At 37.5% G+C, this 19596-nt stretch overlaps 1 protein-coding gene and 2 pseudogenes across 1 annotated transcript; 2 read left to right on the top strand and 1 right to left on the bottom strand.

Moving 5' to 3' along the window:
- The first annotated feature begins 765 nt into the window (after nt 1-765).
- On the top strand, nt 766-1701 carry LOC130872813 (olfactory receptor 8B3-like). The gene has a single exon (XM_057767082.1). The coding sequence runs from the start codon at nt 769-771 to the stop codon at nt 1699-1701; it is 933 nt and encodes a 310-aa protein (XP_057623065.1). The 5' UTR covers nt 766-768.
- A 12393-nt stretch (nt 1702-14094) lies between these two features.
- Nucleotides 14095-15224, bottom strand: LOC130872735 (olfactory receptor 8B3-like; annotated as a pseudogene).
- On the top strand, nt 15223-17241 carry LOC130872734 (52 kDa repressor of the inhibitor of the protein kinase-like; annotated as a pseudogene).
- The last annotated feature ends 2355 nt before the right edge of the window (nt 17242-19596 follow it).

The following is a 19596-nucleotide window of genomic DNA, read 5'->3' as shown; positions in this document are numbered from 1 at the left end:
AGATATTATTCTTTGACATAACAGAGCCCTTTAATTATACAAATTAATATTTAAATTTTTTGCTTCAATTTTTTTAAGATTATCTAAACTTTTCATGGGATAGTTTAAAGTGATAAAAAGGAAGTCTATGTTCTCTGTCAAGTTCTTGGCCTCTTTTCATTAACTACATATATACATATTTAATTAAATATAAATAAATAAAATATATGTGTGTGCACATATGTGTATATATATATGCACAATTTGATCCGTCTATATGTTATTTGAATAGATATTTTGAAATTTATGCCAATGTCAAACTTTTATGTAAGAAATTTCTAGTATCCTGAAATCTGGAGCAAATCATATATTATTTACACCTTGTATGGAAAAATTTATTCATTGTGAGATGCCCAACATGTAGCTAAGTCACATAGGCCACCCCTCCACATGTACTATCTTTTATGTGTTTAAAGCAAACATAACATAAATAAAGTGAGAAGACAATAGTAAGATGTAATCATTTATATAGCAAGGTTTTATTAAGTATTATTAACATGCTGACCTCTGAGTATCCAGAAGTTTATTGTATTTTATGACTGAATCATTCTATTATTTGGTTAGTATCTCTTGACTTTGCTTCCCATCGACTATAGCAACCCTGTGGGTGATTCCCAGTCACTCCCAGCATAAGTGTCACATGTATGAGAAAACAAACATTTGTAATTTCTCTCTGATACTTTATTTCCACTGTTTCTGTTATATCTTCACAGATTCTGTTATAGAAGAATGTTACTGACAAATGGCTCTTTGGTAAAAGAATTTATTCTCTTGGGACTAACAGACAACCCTGAGCTGCAGATTCCCCTGTTCTTGGTTTTTCTAGTAATGTATTTGATAACTGCCTTGGGAAATTTGACTTTGATCATTCTAATTGTGCTGAACCCTCACCTTCATACACCCATGTACTTTTTCCTCTTTAATTTGTCTTTCATAGACCTCTGCTATTCTTCCGTTGTTACACCCAAAATGTTAATGAACTTTGTACTAAAGAAGAATATTATCGGTTTTGCAGGATGTATGACTCAACTCTACTTCTTCTGTTTTTTTGTCATCTCTGAATGTTATGTCCTGACAGCAATGGCCTATGATCGCTATGTGGCTATTTGCAACCCACTAATGTATAATGTTGCCATGTCCCCAAAGGTCTGTTCCTATCTTATGCTTGGTTCATATTTGATGGGAATTTTTGATGCCATGATCCACACTGGATGCATCCTAAGACTGACCTTCTGTGCTGGAAACATCATCAACCACTACTTCTGTGACCTCCTGCCTTTGATGAAGCTCTCCTGCACCAGCACCTACGTCAATGAGATAGAGATTTTCATTGTAGGGGGTAAAGATATCACTGTACCAAGTATTGTAATCTTTATATCTTATGGCTTCATCCTTTTTAGTATCCTCCAGATAAGGTCCACTACAGGAAGATCCAAAGCCTTCAGCACCTGCAGTTCCCACATAATTGCTGTTTCCCTATTCTTTGGATCATGTGCTTTTATGTACCTAAAACCCTCCTCAGTTGGATCTTTAGATGAAGGAAAAGTATCATCTGTCTTCTATAACATTGTGGTCCCCATGATGAATCCTTTAATCTATAGCTTGAGAAACAAAGATGTTAAAGTTGCCCTTAGCAAAACTCTAAACAGAAGAAAGTTTTGATAAGAAACGTTCTGTCTTGGTGACAAACAGCCACAAATCCAAGATTTTCTAGGTGTGGTGCTTGCTTCATTATCTCACATCTTCATCATACTGGGGTAATGATGTTTCAGCATGATGGTGGAGAATGGTGTTTTATTATGTCTCTTTGAAATGATGATTCCATATTCAGTGCTTTCTCCATTGGTTAAATATAACTATCAAAACCATCTTTTGTCATATTAGTCATATGCATATTTTAAAGATATACCATCACAGCTTGGTGATGTGTGTGTGTGTGTGTGTTTGTGTGTATGATGAGCAAAATTCTAGAGTTTAGTGAGAGTATTACTCCTTAGACTAAAAAGCTTATAAAATTTCAAATCAAGTGTTTTTTAACATTTAAATCCATTGCATTTTGAAAATATTTTTTAAGTAAAACAAAATATGGGTTAACAGTTCCCTTTTAAATCAGGTTGTGATTTCATTCTGAATACAACATTTGTTTCTCTTCTTTCTTGTATCCCTTTTATTTAGGAAAACAAGCGAATATTTCTCTTTTTGAGCAGAAGGATGTATCTTCTGCCAGTTAAACTGGGAAACAATTGGATGAAATTTGTAACAGGTGTTTCTTATCAAAAGATTTTTAAATGATTTCAGAAACTTGTCTATCTATTAACAAGGCTTTTTGCTGTGATTTCTACTTGAATGATTGATCATCTCATTTCCAGTGTTTCTAGTAGAATCTTTGCAGTGTCTTAGTTTCTTTGCAGAAATTTTCCTCTATGCTTTCAATTTCTTCTCTGTCTGGATCGTAAAGTGACTTCCTTACTTTATGAATATACATAGTTGAGTCCTCTGTGTGGTCACTGCTCCCTTTGTAAAGAAAGACTGTTGAATTCTTTCTGACATTGCAGCTACCTCAGTGTCTTTTTTTTTTTTTTTTTTCTGGGGCTGTTGTGGATGTGTCATGGTGATTCAGGGGAGGTTGAAACCCATTCTTATGGTTTTAGTCTCATAAAATAATTGAAGGATAGACTCACAGAACATTTGGAAGACAGTTTTATTCGAATTTAAAAGGCAAAAAAAAAAAACAGAGATGACAAACTGTAAATCTCAGCAGCTGCCTGGCAAAGAAGAATGGAGAAGAAAAGGAAAATAAGCCATACTGTTTAAATGAGGATGAAGTTCAGACACATGGCAGTCTAGCAGTCACACGGCAGAGAGGGAGCTCCAGAGAAAGAGTAAAAGAAATAAATAAAAATAAGCTCAAAAAATTTTGGAAAGTAAAACAATGTGTGCTTGGGAAAACAGAAAGAATAAAATATTTTCTAAATAACATTAAAAATTTGACAGACTCATATATCTTCATGGCTATGAGCCAGTAAGCTACTATAATATGAGTAAGAATCTGGGATAGTCTAGGCTAGTATCTCATTAAAGGACCAATTACCTATTTTTTTTAACCATAGCATAAGATGGACCGCCTTCCTAGAATTATCTCTTGGCCAGGTGACTGACCTGGACTAACTGTGATAGCTTTTCTTCCTTCTGTTTTTGTTTTTTGTTTTTTTTTGTTTTTTTTGGGGGGGGGTTTCGAGACTAGGATTATAAACATCCATTTATAATCCAGAACTGGAGATTAGAAGCCTTTAATCCAGACTGTGAGGTTGAAAGGCACATCTTTAATCTCCTTTCAACTTATATAAGGGCAATGAAATATGAAAAGGTTCATTATTTGCCGACCTGCCCTTACCTTGTCAACACATCCATTTCTTCACTGGTATTGTAGCCTGCTTCTGAAGGGGCCCACAATATACAAGTGAACAGCAGGGACATCCAGGCTCATGGGACTGACTAAGCAGCTACTAGATTCTTGGACTTGAAGCCTGGTAGTCATTCCAATAAATTTCCATATATATAGCAAGAGGTAGGGAGGGAGAGATGGGGGGAAGTTCATTCCATAAGTTCTTTCAATCTAGATAACTCTGACTAATTCACCAACCAAGACAGACATGCTATTCTCTCTTGAATACAAACATTGTTTTTGTTTGTTTGGTTGGTTTTTGTTTTTTTGAATAGGCTCTATGATATCCAACAATTTTTGTGGTTTGTTGTTGTTGTGTGTGTGTTGGGTGTATAATGGAATGGATGTCTGTTCCATTGTAATTTTCCCCTTTGCTTACTTTGCTATGTTTTCTGAGATTCTTCTTATAGGAGCTTTCTTATTTACTAGAAATTGTTCTCTGCTGCTATTTAGCAGGGAAGGAGAAATGACTGCATATCCTGGAATGTGTCTCCTATAGTCCTGAGGTAGACCTGAAGTAGGAAACACTTGCACACATCACTTGTGTCTCTGCTAAGACTCAGGTATAAAGGCTTTAGACTTTTTTTTATTAATTAATTAATTTATTTAATTATTAAAGATTTCTGCCTCTTCCCCGCCACCACCTCCCATTCCCCCCTCCCCCAATCAAGTCTTCCTCCCTCCTCAGCCCAAAGAGCAAGCAGGTTTCCCTGCCCTGTGGGAGGTCCAAGGACCACCCACCTCCATCCAGGTCTATTAAGGTGAGCATCCAAACTACCTAGGCTCCCACAAAGCCATTACGTGCAATAGGATCAAAAACCCATTGCCATTGTTCTTCAGTTCTCAGTAGCCAGAACCTGGAAACAATCTAGATGCCCTTCAATGGAAGAATGGATGAAGAAAGTATGGTATATATACATATTAGAGTACTACTCAGCAGTAAAAAACGACTTCTTGAATTTTGCATACAAATGGACGGAAATTGAAAACACTATCCTGAGTGAGTTAAGCCAGACCAAAAAAGAGGAACATGGGATGTACTCACTCATATTTGGTTTCTAGCCATAAATAAAGGACATTGAGACTATAATTCGTGATTCTTGAGAAGCTAAATAAGAAGGTGAACCCAAAGAAAAACATATAAGCATCCTCCTGAATATTAACCTTCATCAGGCGATGAAAGAAGACAGAGACAGAGACCAACATTGGAGCACTGGACTGAAGTTTCACGATCCAAAGGAGGAGCAGAAGGAGAGAGAGCACGAGCAAGGAACTCAGGACCGCCAGGGGTGCACCCACACACTGAGGCAATGGGGATGTTCTATCGGGAACTCACCAAGGCCAGCTGGCCGGGGTCTGAAAAAGCATGGGACAAAACCGGTCTCGCTGAACATAAAGGCTTTAGACTTTGATTGAAGGAAAATGTAGTCAGGGAAAGGGAGATCAGAGCATGTATTATGAAAGACAGAAAGTACATGTAGAGAGACTATTGTAGGTGCAGAAACCTATAAAAGAATATTTTGGTATAGAAAGTTAGTTACAACAGTCATTTCTTCTCATATAAATATTAAAACACAGTAACTTACTAATTATATAAAATGCAAATAGTTTTATTGAAAAATAAAGAAGAATCTTAGTATAAGTAGTTTCAAAGTGGACAAAAAATAGTAATATCATGAGATAGAAGACATTAGACATTATGTCAGTTTTTCTTCAGTGATGGGATGGTACTATTTTTCAGCCCTCGACTGTCATTGATTGCAGCATCCACAAGGGGAGGGAGGACTACTGTGCTAAGTCAGCCGTGCCTTTCAGGAGAAGTATTTCTCAGAGTGTAGACTACTTTGGGCCAGAATTCCTGACCAGTATCTCACTACTTCCAAGCAAGTTACAACTGGTCCACAGTGAACAGAAAATGAACACTAAACTGGCAAGACTTTCTGTGGCTCAGGAACTGATGGTGTTTGATATTGCATATCTAGTAACTCTGTGCTTGCAGAGAATGTTCTAAAACCAAGGATGCTTCCCATGTGCAGCTTGCATCCAGTAACACCCGTTTTCCCTATGTGGCTGTCTCGGGTTCACATCACCAGGTTACACCTCGGCTACATACTCTGTCATTTGAACTGTTCCTGTTCGATGTCCATGCTTGCTTTTAAACCACCAGGATCTTCTCTTTATTATTCTCCTCGTGTTGATTCTGTAAGCAGTTTACTACTGATGATAATTAATTGTGGTCAGTGAGGTGACTGGAGGAGGTTGTGCTTTGGCAGTAGCTGCAGTGGTGGCAAAAAAGACTCATGAGGGACCTGAAGTTCATTCATGGGAGAAGTTCATTGGCATGTTCAGTGGTGATTGTCCATCTATGGAGGAACCTTGGTAGCATCTCGGAAGAATGGCACAAGTTTTTCTCCTTCCTTTAATTATCTTCTTCTTCTCATGACTTTTATCTCTCCAACTTACATAAATATTCTAATCTACTTCTATGGATTTCTCTGTTCTAGACAATTAATAAAGTAAAAGTGCATACTATATTGTTCTTTCTAATTGTCTTCTTGCAGTTCATGTATATGTTTGCAAGGTTATCCAAACTTTAGTATGAATCTCTGATTCATTCCTTTCTGTGAATAAATAATATTTGGAAAAGGGTTATACCACAGTTTGTATATCCATTCATTAGTTAATATATATCAGAGTTAAATTTACATTAAATGAACCCCATGTTTTTATGGGGTTTTTATTTAATTTTGTTTTGTTTTGGGATTTACTATTTTATTGGTTTTTGTTTTGTTTGTTTTTGTTTCATTGGGAGAAAGAATATAAAGTTGACTGAATAAAGAATTGGGGAGATCTGGAAGGAGTTGGTAGGTAAAATGATGATGAAAATAAAATTCATGGAAAATATTTTCATGAAATATTTTTATTAAAAGTATAAAACCAAGTATGTAGTGACATAAATAATTTCTTTATGAATACATAGATTAACCTATAACCAAGTTTATTGTGTGGACATTTATTTTTAATTTCACTTAGTATATATTTAGAGATAGAATTGGTATCACCCATAGCAACTGTTTCTTTTTAAACTGTGATTCTGGACTATTAAACAAAGTTTCTGTTTCATTGTACATGGTTATGAGCAACACGTAAAGCATGTCAAATTTGTTTCATTTTCATAAACTTTTTTAAAGTTCCTTCTTTTATATTCCCCATCCCATATTTGGTTTTGGTGGCATTTATAACAAAATCAGCTTGAGAAAAAGTGAGTATCCTATAAGTTTAACAGTAGTAGACAAAATACTCTAAGAAAATAAAAATATTTTCCAACCGACTGCAGGATACAATCCACTGGAGGATGTAAAGTTAGTGTCACTACTCATTGCACTGCCTGCTTGCACTTTCTGTGGCACCTCTCAATGAATCAGAAGAGGGCATCCTTAAAGGAGATCTGCACAGAAGCAACAACAGTAGCGACAGTAGATTTGAACCATTTAGAAATGTAAACTTGGGAATCCCACTGAAGACACACTCCACAAACTTTGGGAAGAGCCCCAGCTCTCTTTGAATACACATGATTTTGGTTTGTGCTCAAGAACAGCAGAAGGCAGAGTCTACTGCCAGCCATCTGCTCTAATAACATCAACTTTCCTTCCTGCAAGAGATAAAGGCGCTATCATCCTTGCAATGAGGATGATAAGGGAAAAAGGCAGTTTTTAACGGAGCATTAATTGATTGAAAGAGATCAAAACTCCTAATATATATATATATATATATATATAAACTCTAGCTAGTGAGACATATTTTATGCAAATTATTCACCATCAGTTATTGACACAGGAATACTGACTAGAAGCTGATGGCATTTTGTAAAGAGAATTTCTAAGATTTTAATGCAATTTTATTTAGATTTGCTGATCTGTTTTGCCTAAGGAAATTTTCAAAAAGTATATTATTATTTTTTTCTGCTTAGCAGGAAAGGGGAGGTCACAAGCCTCCCACAGACTAGTCATTTGAAGGAGCAAAGACGGTCTCATGGAAGCATGTCAGCATCTCTGACATATGTTCAATGGTGTTTTAAAAATAATGGAAACTCATTTTGTTTTCATAGAACAATATGTTCTTGAAGACAGAGTTTCTTTCATATACTACAGTTTAAAAATCATTACTCCTGGACTATGCACCCAGAAATGAAGCAGCTATAGCACTTGATACACACACTTTTAGTTTTGGAAGAACCTCCGTTTTGTTGTTAATCATGTCTGCGCCTATTGGTTTCCCATGGGATGCATGGGATTGAATGGATAACTAGAAATTAGATTTGGTCAGTGCATACAATTTGCATTAATGAATACACCATATCTGATTAATCTGAGTGTATACTTGTCTTTAAGAGAATCTATACCTTTCTTGAAAACTAATAAAAATATGCATTATTATGGCTGAAGGCACTTTAATGGCTACATTATTGCTACTCTTCTTAAATAGTGACAGTTTCACTGATTCTCTGTATGCTAAACAGGAAGATAAATTGTAAGTGTAATTTCAAGAAAATTTTAATGGGGACAACATTCATGTTGACTAATTTTTATGTAACTTTGACATAGGCTTGGGTCATCTGGGAAAAGAAATCCTCAGTTGAGAAAATGGTTTCATAAAATTGCTCTGTGGGACATTTTTGTGATTGATGATTGTTATTGAAGGGCCTAGCCCACAATGGGATGAGACCACCCATGGGCAGGTTCTGAGCTATATAACAAAATAGAATGAGCAAGCCCAGAGAAGGAAGCCAGTAAACAATTTTACTCCATGGCCTCTACTTCTGTTCCTACTCCCAGGTTTTTGCCTTGAGTTATTGCCCTGATTCTCTTTGATGATTGACTGTGTTGTAGAGATGCAGACTGAATAACGCTTTCCCCCCCTCAAATGTTCTTTAATCTTAGTGTTCTACCAAACCCAAAGAAGCTCAGTAAAGTACCATGCAGTAGTGGACAACCCAACTCCCAGAAAACTACATATGGTTGCCAGTTGTGCAATACCTCCTTGTGATTTGTGGTTATATATGCAATAAAGGGCATTGCTGTGGGTCTTGATTGCCAACTAAGAATAGATTCTATTGCTGAAGGCACCATCAATTTTAATGACAGGACACAGAGAAATCGAACTAGAATTGAACTGAAAGCATCTACTTTGTTGGCTATTTTTTGTCATTGCAGAATATACCATGCAGGATGCTGGGGGAGAAAAGTTATCAACATTATTACCCAAACATGAACTCTAGAACCTGTAAAATCCTCCTGACATCATGATGTACTCATTAGACCAATATTAGTGTAACTGTTCTAAGAGTATACAATCATTAATTATTTGAGATTCACTCCACAGGAGGGAATTCTGGGTGTATTCTAACCCTCCTTAGAGGGCCATGGAAAGGATGGCCATAAGCTTTGGCAGGAAACCTACTAAATTTGTTTTACTAATTAGCATGATGTTATATTGGATTTTTAAATGCATGCTTCTATTCATATATTAGATTTCCCTAATCTTAGGTAGAGAAGTTTTGATTAGTAGTGAGTAGCAGAGTTAATGCTGAGACCCGTAAGAGTGGTAATAGTTGAGAGTTGAGTGTGTATCTCTATAGGGGACATCTGTATTACTCCCATGTCTCAAAAACATCACTGAAGAGAGTCAAGAAAACATGCAAGACCAAAGGATAGGAGGTGAAATATTGAGTGTCATTGGAACATGACATAACCATTGCACTCATGAGCTTACAATAAATATGGTGACCCCCATATGACCATCACAAGACTGCCCTATCATCACCATGTCATGGATAGTAGGGATATTATGAGAACCTACCACTTCCTGAAGAATTATTGACAGTTATTGACTGATAAAGGAGTCATGTCTTCCAGTGGATAGCTGCTGGTAAGTTTTCCATCTTTTAATAACAAACCCTAAATTTGCTAATATAAAAAACCCTAACTAATCATAGTGAGATGCAAGCAAACCTGAAGTCAAGAGGAAAAATAACATGGAAGTAGGACAGGGATTTGTTGGGTACAATAACTTTTCAGTAGAACTAGAAGTGGAAGAAGAGTGGGTGATGACAGTGAAAATCACCAGAATATATTATAAATGTATGTAATTCTCAAAGAAGGATATATCGAAACAAAGAGACCATAATATTCCCTACAGGTTGGTAACTTCTATTGACTGTACAGACTGTGAACAGATTTAATGCATATTCAAATGTGTACATGGATATAGATACTGACCGATCCACAAAGTTAGAGACTAAAAATAATGAGACATAAATCTTATGTCTGAGTTATTTGGAACTTTTTCACAATCATAGTCCCATTAGTCTGAATTTTTGTTTATATAATTTAATTCAATCACTTAACTATTCTTTAGGACTTTCATAGATCCCTAAAATCATTTAGCTGTTCTTTTAAGTTTTAAGTAATATCCTTAACATTTACATTTATGAAATGTGCCAAAATTTTAAGAAAAGAATATGTCATCATTTAAAAAGTGTGTTGATGTCCAGTTTCTTCTTACAATTTTTCTGCTGGGTTTAGAATCCAGGGAATATTTCACTTACACAAAGATTATAATATTTTTGTTGCTATTTATTTTAGGTGACAGTTTGAGAACTGAAAACTTTTGGTAAAGTTTACAACCAACTTGTCCATGTCTATAGTTTCTTTAATATTAAATATTTAACTGAAAATGCAATTTCTTTTTTTTTTTTTTTTTGGTTTTTTTCGAGACAGGGTTTCTCTGTGGTTTTGGAGCCTGTCCTCTTGTAGACCAGGCTGGTCTCGAACTCACAGAGATCCGCCTGCCTCTGCCTCCCAAGTGCTGGGATTAAAGGCGTGTGCCACCACCACCCGGCAAAATGCAATTTCTTATATCCAAGTCTAGTTAAATTGCCTATTTTTAAAATTTTATACTCCCACAATATAATAAAGAATTATTGCAAGTGATAGTCTATCTTAAATGGTTATCCCCAAATGCATGAACATAAGAATCACTAATTGTACTCATTAAGGGATGTGTGTATGTGCATGTATATGATTCTGTGTGTGTTTGTGTGTAACACCAATGAATATCAAAAGGTCATTACTTGAGAGATAGTTAGAAGGGAAAGGTTGTGGGTGGAAGTATTCATGTATCAAATTCTAAATAAGTATTTCAATAAAATTGTTAAAACATTTATACATATATACAGTGTATCATGGAAATATGCATTTCCACTCCCTGTCAAAGCTGCCACTGAGCACCTCCCCTACAACTCCCTCTCAAATTTCTTTCTTAATATAAAATCTTGATGAATTGACAGTTTTTCACTATATGGCATTTTTATTGTTTCAATTTATATATTTTGACCTAGCATCCATTTTTACCAGATGTAACTATTCTCATTCATATTATATTTACACAGAATTTGTTTGTCCATTCACCACTTTCTTTTTTTCTTTTCTTATTAATAAAATTATTTTTTGTTTTGCAGACCAACATGACTTCCCCCTCCTTCCCCTTTTCCACCCCTTATCTCTCCCACTTTTCATTCCTCACCCAGTCCTCAGAGGGGGTAAGGCCTGCCTTGGGGAACCAACAAGATCTGGCATACCAACTTGAGAGTGAAGACTGAGCAAGGTATCCCACCATAGTGAATGGATCCAAAACTCCAATTTATGCATCTGGGACAGGTCCTGCTGCCACTGACAGCCTATCGAACAAATCAAACTACATAACTGTTATTCACATTCACAGAATCAACTTTGGTCCCATGCAGGTCCCCCAGCTGTCACTCCATAGGCTGTGAGCTCCGACTTGCTTGGGTCATATGTCTCTGTGGTTTTCCTAATAATGATCCTGACCCCCTTGCTCATATGATTCCTCCTCCCTCTCTTCAACTAATTCTAGGAGCTCAGCCCAATGTTTGACTGTGAATCATTGCATCTGCATCCATTAGTAACTAGATATAAGTTCATTGAGGACCAGTATGGTGATCACTAATCTGATTCTAGGGGAAGGCCAGTATAGGCACACTCTCCACTATTGCTAAAAGTCTTGGTTGGGGTCATCCTTGCAAATAACTGGGAATTTTCCTAGAACTTTAGGTTTTACCCTAACTCCAAAATGGCTTCATCTATCAAGATATCTCTTTCATTGCTCCTCTCTCCATCTGTCCCCCAACTGGGTCTTCTTGATCCCCATGTTTCCACTCTCTATCCTCTCCACCTACATATCAACCCATCTACCCCTCTTCTGGTTTACCAAGGAGATTGTAGCTATTTTCCTTCTGGAGCCCTCCATATGTGTCCTACTTAGGGTCCCCTTTTTTAATTAGCTTCTCTGTGATTGTTGGTTGTAGTTTGATTATCCTTTGCTTTATATCTAATATCCGCTTATGAGTGAATACATACTATGTTTGTCTTTCTGTGTCTGTGTTACCTCACTCGCTTTCATTCTATACATTTCTTTAAAATAAAAGTGAATCATATGTAGACATAATATGTATATATCTTGCTTTGCTATATTGAAACATGCTATATCTTTTACATAAGGATTTGTTGATTATTTTCTATATGATCACTAATAGTTGAAGATGTAGTAATGCTATTTTACTAAATTATTTTGTTGTTTTAGGAAAGTTTTTTCCCTTTTGCTATCTTCTATAAACTGGTATGTTATGGTAATATAGTTTTTAGAGATGATTATATTTTAATCTTTTCCATTTTTTTACATTTGCTATGGATTTTTCATTTTATGATTACTATAAAACTCAAAGAAATTATCTTATCTAGTATGTATTAATAAGACAAGAACTTCATATTTCTTTCCTTCCTCTCATATCTGTCGTTCCTCCATCTTAACTATCTCATTTCCTCAAGTTCTTCCCAACCCTCCACTTGTCCCCTTCTCTTCTCCTTCTCTCCTTCCCTCTACCCTCTGCCCTCATGTCCCCATTTTTTGTCAGGCGATCTTGTCTGTTTCCAATTTCGAGGTGCGTCTATATATGTTTTTCTTTAGGTTCACCTTATTACTTAGCTTCTCTAGGATCATGAAATATACATTCATTGTCCTTTGTTTATGGCTACTATCCTATAAAATGTATTGCCTCTCTCAAGACAGTTTTTCTATAGCTTTGGAGCCTGTTCTGAAACTAGCTCTTGTAGACTAGGTTGGCCTCGAACTCACAGAGATTCATCTGCCTCTGCCTCCTGAGTGATGGAATTAAAAGCACGAGTCATCACTGCCTGATTCTCAAAAATCACTTTTAATGAGATAGTTGACCAGAAATAAAAGAACATGTAATACTTTGCAATATTTATATAACTATTATATATTTAATATATGTAAATATATAAATGAAATTTAAGGAAAATTCCAGCAGGGGAATATTTGTTTAAGATTAATAAATTGATGGTCTTTCTGAACTATAGCTCAAGATTTAATTATAACAAGAGACTAACATAATAGACAAGTGGACTGCTTATGCTACACTTTAAAATGAAAAAGTATGTAATGATGCTTGTAAAAATGAAATAATAACAAAATATTTACAGGGTATCTTTAAAATGTATAAGCTGTGCTTTAATAATGTGATTTCAAATCCTTTCTTCATTTTGTAGTAGCCTTCTTTTATTGAATTAGTATCTTACAGATGGTCATTTTTGCCCCTTTATCAAAAAGTCATAATTGAACATCATATTTTATGAAAAACTTTATCATAACTTAGCTTAATCTCTAAATAGTTCTTTCAAGTTTAAATTCCTCAGTTCATCCATCATTTCCAAATTAATCTGACTCAAAATATATCCTCTATTTCAGAAAAAAATACAAAACTCAGCATGGCAAATTAACTAAGAGAACTCCTTGCTTAAAGATATTTAGTTCAGCCGAGCGGTGGTGGCGCACGCCTTTAATCCCAGCACTCAGGAGGCAGAGGCAGGCGGATCTCTGTGAGTTCGAGGCCAGCCTGGTCTACAAGAGCTAGTTCCAGGACAGGCACCAAAGCTACAGAGAAACCCTGTCTCGAAAATCAAAAAAAAAAAAAAATATTTAGTTCATAGTGCTTGTGTATATGAGTGGGCAAATGTAATTTGTTATGGTTTGTTATGGAACCTTTCATTTCTGATTTGTAAAGGGGACATTCTCCAGTGGGAAGACAGAATGCACATCATAGAAACACACCATAACTGCATGTTTCTAAAGACAATTCCAGACAAGTAATTCCAATTACTTGCCAGAGTTATAACAAAACATTGTGAGATGAGGCCATTATCAGACATTGATCTTCTGTCATGGGAAGAAAAGATGAAAGTGACCATAATTTTAAATACACAAATTTCCCTGCTAGAGTTTTTAATGTACATGTGAAAGAAAATGAGAAATTGATCATGCCAAAGGTAGGCAGTAGAAGTCAATTACTTTAAAAACTAGAAATACATTGTTGAAAGGGCATTCAAATGTTTTCACTTAATTATCAAAAAATTAAGGAAAGATAATGGACACACAATGGAACTAATGAAACTGACTTTCCAAATCCTGTAACTATGTGACAAAGACACTTTCAGATCAATACTTTCTTTTAGTCAGTGTCTTTTTCCAGTCAACTTTTTTTTCTTCAAGATGTTTATTAAAGGATTCATCAGAGGAACTGTATTGGCATAAAAGACAGAAGATATTTTACCTTTATCCATTGACATGGCAGAGGAAGGTTTGAGATACATAAATGCACCTGACCCAAAGAATAGAGAAACAGCAATTATGTGGGAACTGCAGGTGTTGACGGCCTTGAACCTGTTTTCAGTGGAGTTAAATGGAAAATATTGGAGAGGATGAAACCGTAAGAAATAAAGATGGTGATGCTAGGCACAATGATGTTGATACCCACAACAACAAAAACCTCCAGCTCATTGATGTAAGTACTGGTACAAGAGAGCTGAAGCAAAGGGAGGATGTCACAAAAGTAGTGATTGATGGTGTTTGCATCACAGAAAATCAGTCTCAACATGCATCCAGGGTGAGCCATGGCACCAGAAAATGCCATCAAATATGAACCATGCATAAGGTTCAAACATAAATTAGGAGACATGATAATATCATACAAGAGTGGATTACAGATGGCCACATAGCAATCATAGTAATCATAGGCCATTGATGTTAGCACATAACAGTCAGAAATGGAGAAAAAGCTGAAAAAGAAAAGCTGGGTCATGCATCCACATGATTCTTCTTGACTGTGTTAGAGGAAAATGCAGCCATTCCCACAACAGCTTTGCATGTAACATAAAATAACACCTACCGAATTTGCTTCTTTTCACTAGGATTCTGAGCAGTGCTGTTAGTTTTCTGTTCTTGTTCACAAGTTTCCTCTTTTTTTTTTCTATTTCAGTGTTCTGATTTCATCACTCAACTCTTTTATTCATTTTCTGTGTCTGCTATGTGGATTGTTCAAATGACTAGTGAGATCAAATATTGTTGGTGCATTATCTCGACTGTAACATAAGGACTAGTTCTACAGTTATATAGGTCTCAACGTATTTGGCACACAGTCGATGATGCTTATTTAGCTGATTGGGTGTTTGTCTTCTAAGTCTGCTCTCCTACATTTTTCAACCCAATTCTGGCATCTGGCCTGATCCCGAGGGAACCTGAAGAAGGCCTAGTCCGACTGCGTGCTCTTCCATGTGCAGTTCGGGGCAGCACAAAAGTTCGGCATGGTCGTCCAGCCACCAGCTGGTCCAGCCCTCCCCGCCTCGTCAGGGCAGCAAGGCCACCCCACAGGCCAGGGGAGGGTAACTGGGCTGGCCGGCTCTGCCAGGGTGCGAACGTGGAGGAGGGCTGCGCAGAACCCCAGTGCAGAAGCAGGGACACCAGCAGGATGGAAGCGTGTTACCTCTCACCCTTGAAGAGAAGGAGAACAAAGAATACCTCAAGTTGTTGTTTGAGATCCTGATCCTAATGGGGAAACAGAACATACCCTTGGATGGGCATGAGGCTGATGAGGTCCCAGAAGGCCTCTTTGCTCCAGACAACTTTCAGGCCCTGCTGGAGTGCCAGATAAATTCTAGAGAAGAGGTGCTGTGGAAGCGATTTGAAATCACAGCGGTGAACAGGTGAACAGGTGAACACGGTATTCTGCTCCAAAGCTCAGCAGAGACAGATGCTGGCGATCTGCAAGAGCTGCATCCGGGAGGAGACACTCACGGAAGTGAGAGACATACTTCTTTTCTATCGTCACAGACGACGTGGTGGATATAGCAGGAAAGGAGCAGGTACCCCTGCTGGTGACATTTGTCGATGAAGCTCACAACCTGAGAGAGGAGTTTGAGGTCTTCCTGCCATATAAAACCAATGCAGAGATTTTGGTTGTGAAATTTCACACTACGATAACTGAGAAGTGGGGGTTGAATATGGACTATTGCCGTGGTCAGCCCTACATTGTGTCTAGTGGGGTTTCTTCCAAAATGAAAGTTGTTGCTTCCAGACTATTAGAAAAATACCCCAGGCCGTTTATACCCTCTGCTCTTCCTGTGCCTTAAATGTGTGGCTGCCAAAGTCTGTCCCTGTGATTGGGGTGTCCGTGGTTTTAGGGACAATCGAGGAAGTCTGTTCTTTTTTCCACCGATCACCACAGCTTCTCTTAGAACTTGACAATGTAATCTCTGTTCTTTTCCAGAACAGTGAAGAGCGAGGCAAAAAACTGAAGGAGATTTGCCATTCCCAGTCGACAGGCGGGTATGACACCTTTGAGATCTTAGTGGATCTCCTGTAAGCACTTGTTTTATGTTTAGGTGGCATAAACAGCGACACAAATATCTGGTGGAATAACTGTATGTATATGTATATATTTCGAGCATTTGTACTCTGAAGCGCGGTGACAGATTTTGATTTCATTGTTAACATTGTTGTTCTTAACAATGTGTTATCTTTTATGAGAGCCTTTGGGAAAAATCTCCAGGGACAAACCTTGGATGTCTTCTTTGCAGGCAGAAGCTTGACTGCAGTACCTCATTCACTTAACGAGATGATGGAGAATATCGAAGTTTATCACGAGTTTGGTTTGAGGAAGCCACAGACTTAGCAACCAAACTTGAGATTCAAATAAAACTCCCAGGAAATTCCAGAGGGCCCAGCAAGGTGACCTGGAATCTCAGCTAACCTCTGAGAGTTACTATAAAGACACCCTCAGTGTTCCTACAGTGGAGCACATTATTCAGGAGCTTAAAGATATATTTTCTGAGCAGCACCTCAAAGCTCTGAAATGCCTATTCCTGGTACCCTCAGTGACGGGGCAGCTCAAACACATCAGGAGAGCACCATGCCGATGTGTACAGAAGTGACCTGCCCAATCCTGACACGCTCTCAGCTGAGCTTCACTGGTGGAGAATCAAGTGGAAACATATAGGAGAAGATATCGAGCTCCGTCCACCATCTACAAAGCCCCCTATCTTCCTGACATCAAGTTTTTCCCCAATGTGTATGCCTTGCTGAAGGTCCTGTGTATTCTCCCTGTGATGAATGTTGAGAATGAGCACTATGAAGATGGATGAAAGCATCTCAAGGCATATCTGTGGAACACATTGACAGACCAGAAGTCAAGTAATTTGGCTTTGTTTAACATAAATTTTGATATAAAACATGATCTGGACTTAATGGTGAACACATACATCAAACTCTATACAAATAAACCAGAGCTTCCTACAAATAATTCAGAAACCATTGAAAATGCCTAAAAGATTTCTAAAATGACTATTGTTTTTGTGTTTGTTGTTTGGAAGAAAAGTGGTAGGTATAGCAGGTCAGTTAATTGCTGCATAAGTTGCTGAGAGACCTCCAGTTGAATGCATCACTACCTGTTGGTAATCCACAGATTGGCCCCTGATTGAACTCTCATGCTTTCAGCACCTGTCTGTTCTTCTAGAAGTTGGTATTGGGAATGTCAGAATGCCCACCTGCTAGTGGTACTTGGGAATTATTTTAATTAAAGTTATTTTAAATATTATCATTGTGGATTCAGTTGTCAGGTGTTGCGCTATCGGGCCGTTGAAAAATAAATTTTGTGAGAGATACATTTTATAATGCAGTATGATGAGGTACACCATTGACTTTTGGCCTATAGGAGTTATCGGTAGGTGTTTAAATTTTGTGGTAGCAACACTTGGAAGGCAGAGGCATGAGAATCACAAGTTTCAGACCAGCCTGGACTACATAGTGACACTGGGGTGTAGCATATGCCCAGCATGTGCTAGTTCAAGCCTCAGGACTGCAAGAGCAGAAAAGAAAGGAAAAAGAAAACAACAGAATCCAACTGCATGATGATCAGTCCCAGGAATTACAAAAGAAGTCTGTGAGCTCAGCAAGCAGGTTTCAGCATAGTTTGTTCAGGATGGAACTCCGAGGAACAAGTGAATGGCAGAGCCAGGCACAGTCACTTCCCATTTGGTTGCTGTTTACATTCCTTTGTTGAGCCCACCATTCCACAGCCCTTTTCACAGGTAAATTCACTTCTGCTAAGCAGTGAAGACAGGCAAAGGCCCACCCATACAGGCAACCGACTTGTCTGATTTCTTGTCCTTCGTGATTATGTCTACCGCCGTGTCTTGATTTATAAGCAAAACCTACAAAAATAAATGATTTTTGGTTCATGCAAAAAGTAATACAGAAAATATTACTCTTATTTTTGGTTGTTGAAGGGAGCTGCGGGCTGTGTTTCTGCCACCCAGCTCCCGGCCGCCTGGCTAGCTTATGCCCCGAAATAACAACACACAAACTATATTCTTTTAAACACTGCCTGGCCCATTATATCTAGCCTCTTCTAAACTAATTCTCATGTATTAATTTAGCCCATTTCTAATAATCTGCGTAGTACCACTAGGTGCGCTTACCGTGAAAGATTCAGCATGTCTGACCTGGTGGCTGGCATTGCATCTGGCTCTGAGGGGAGCTGCCCTGCATCTGAGCTCACTTCCTCTTCCTCCCAGCATTCTGTTCTGTTTACTCCACCCACCTATGTTCTAACCTATCAGGGCCAACCAGTTTCTTTATTAATTAACCAATGACCTTCCTCCATCATTTGGTGAATAAAATCAATTTTGTACAGTTTATTTCATTCTAAATAAAATGTGAATTTTGTTTTAATTTCAAGAAAGAATGTACTTCTTTAATAGTTATGTTTCTCTTATCCAATTTCTTTCTCATACACACACATATATAATACTGTTTCATATTTGCTTTGATCATATTCACTCTCGCTCCCCCAACTATTCATAAATCCATCCTACTTCACTACCTACCATACTGTATTATCCTTTTTTATTCATCAGGCTAATTTGTGTTGCCCATATATTCTTGAAAGTATAGCTTTTCACTAGAAAGTCAGCTGACTTACCAAGATACCTTCTTAGAGAAGACTGACTCTTCCTCTTCCAGAACCTGACAACTGCCAATAGCTCTTAGCTAAGGTTGTGACTTCTTACCCCATTCCTCTTTAAATGCAAAGGTTGGCTTGTAATGGACTTGCAGATATCTTGTGAAAGCTTTTTTAACTACTGTAAGCCTGTATATGTAACTACCATTCTGTGTCTAGAAAACATTTTTTCTTTATATTCATCTATGCCCTGGCTCTTAGACTCTTTCTGCCCTCAATTATCAACAAGAAAAATAACAATGTACAATATCAAGCCCATCCCACAGATGACTATCAATACTTTTATATGAAAAGGTGACTCCTGAAACCCAAGGAATATGAAATGTGAGAGCAGAACCAAGAGAGACTCATCATCCTCAGCATCAGTTTTTCCATGTCTTGAATTGTGCCTCACTGCTCATATTGGAAGTATATACCCTGGCCACATGTGCTGACCTCTGACACAGGATAGACTTTGATGAACTGAGATCAGTACATTGTTCTAAATAATCAGAAGTAGTTTAGCTAATCCAATGTCATAGAAAAAGCCATGGGTATAGAGTAGTTTGGTTCTGTCCAAGGAAAAGGAACCACATAAATCTTTTGCCTTTCTTAAAGTCGTCAGTGTATCTTCACAGTCTCCATGATCCACTTTGAGTAGATATTTACATCACTCTCATTT

This window comes from Chionomys nivalis, chromosome 4 (genome assembly GCF_950005125.1).
Source record: "Chionomys nivalis chromosome 4, mChiNiv1.1, whole genome shotgun sequence".
In the NCBI taxonomy this organism is placed as follows: Eukaryota; Metazoa; Chordata; class Mammalia; order Rodentia; family Cricetidae; genus Chionomys; species Chionomys nivalis.
This window is presented reverse-complemented; position numbering and strand designations above follow the sequence as displayed.

Excerpts from the sequence above, each read along its gene's own strand:
- LOC130872813 (XM_057767082.1), top strand. The coding sequence starts at position 769 with ATGTTACTGACAAATGGCTCTTTGGTAAAAGAATTTATTCTCTTGGGA.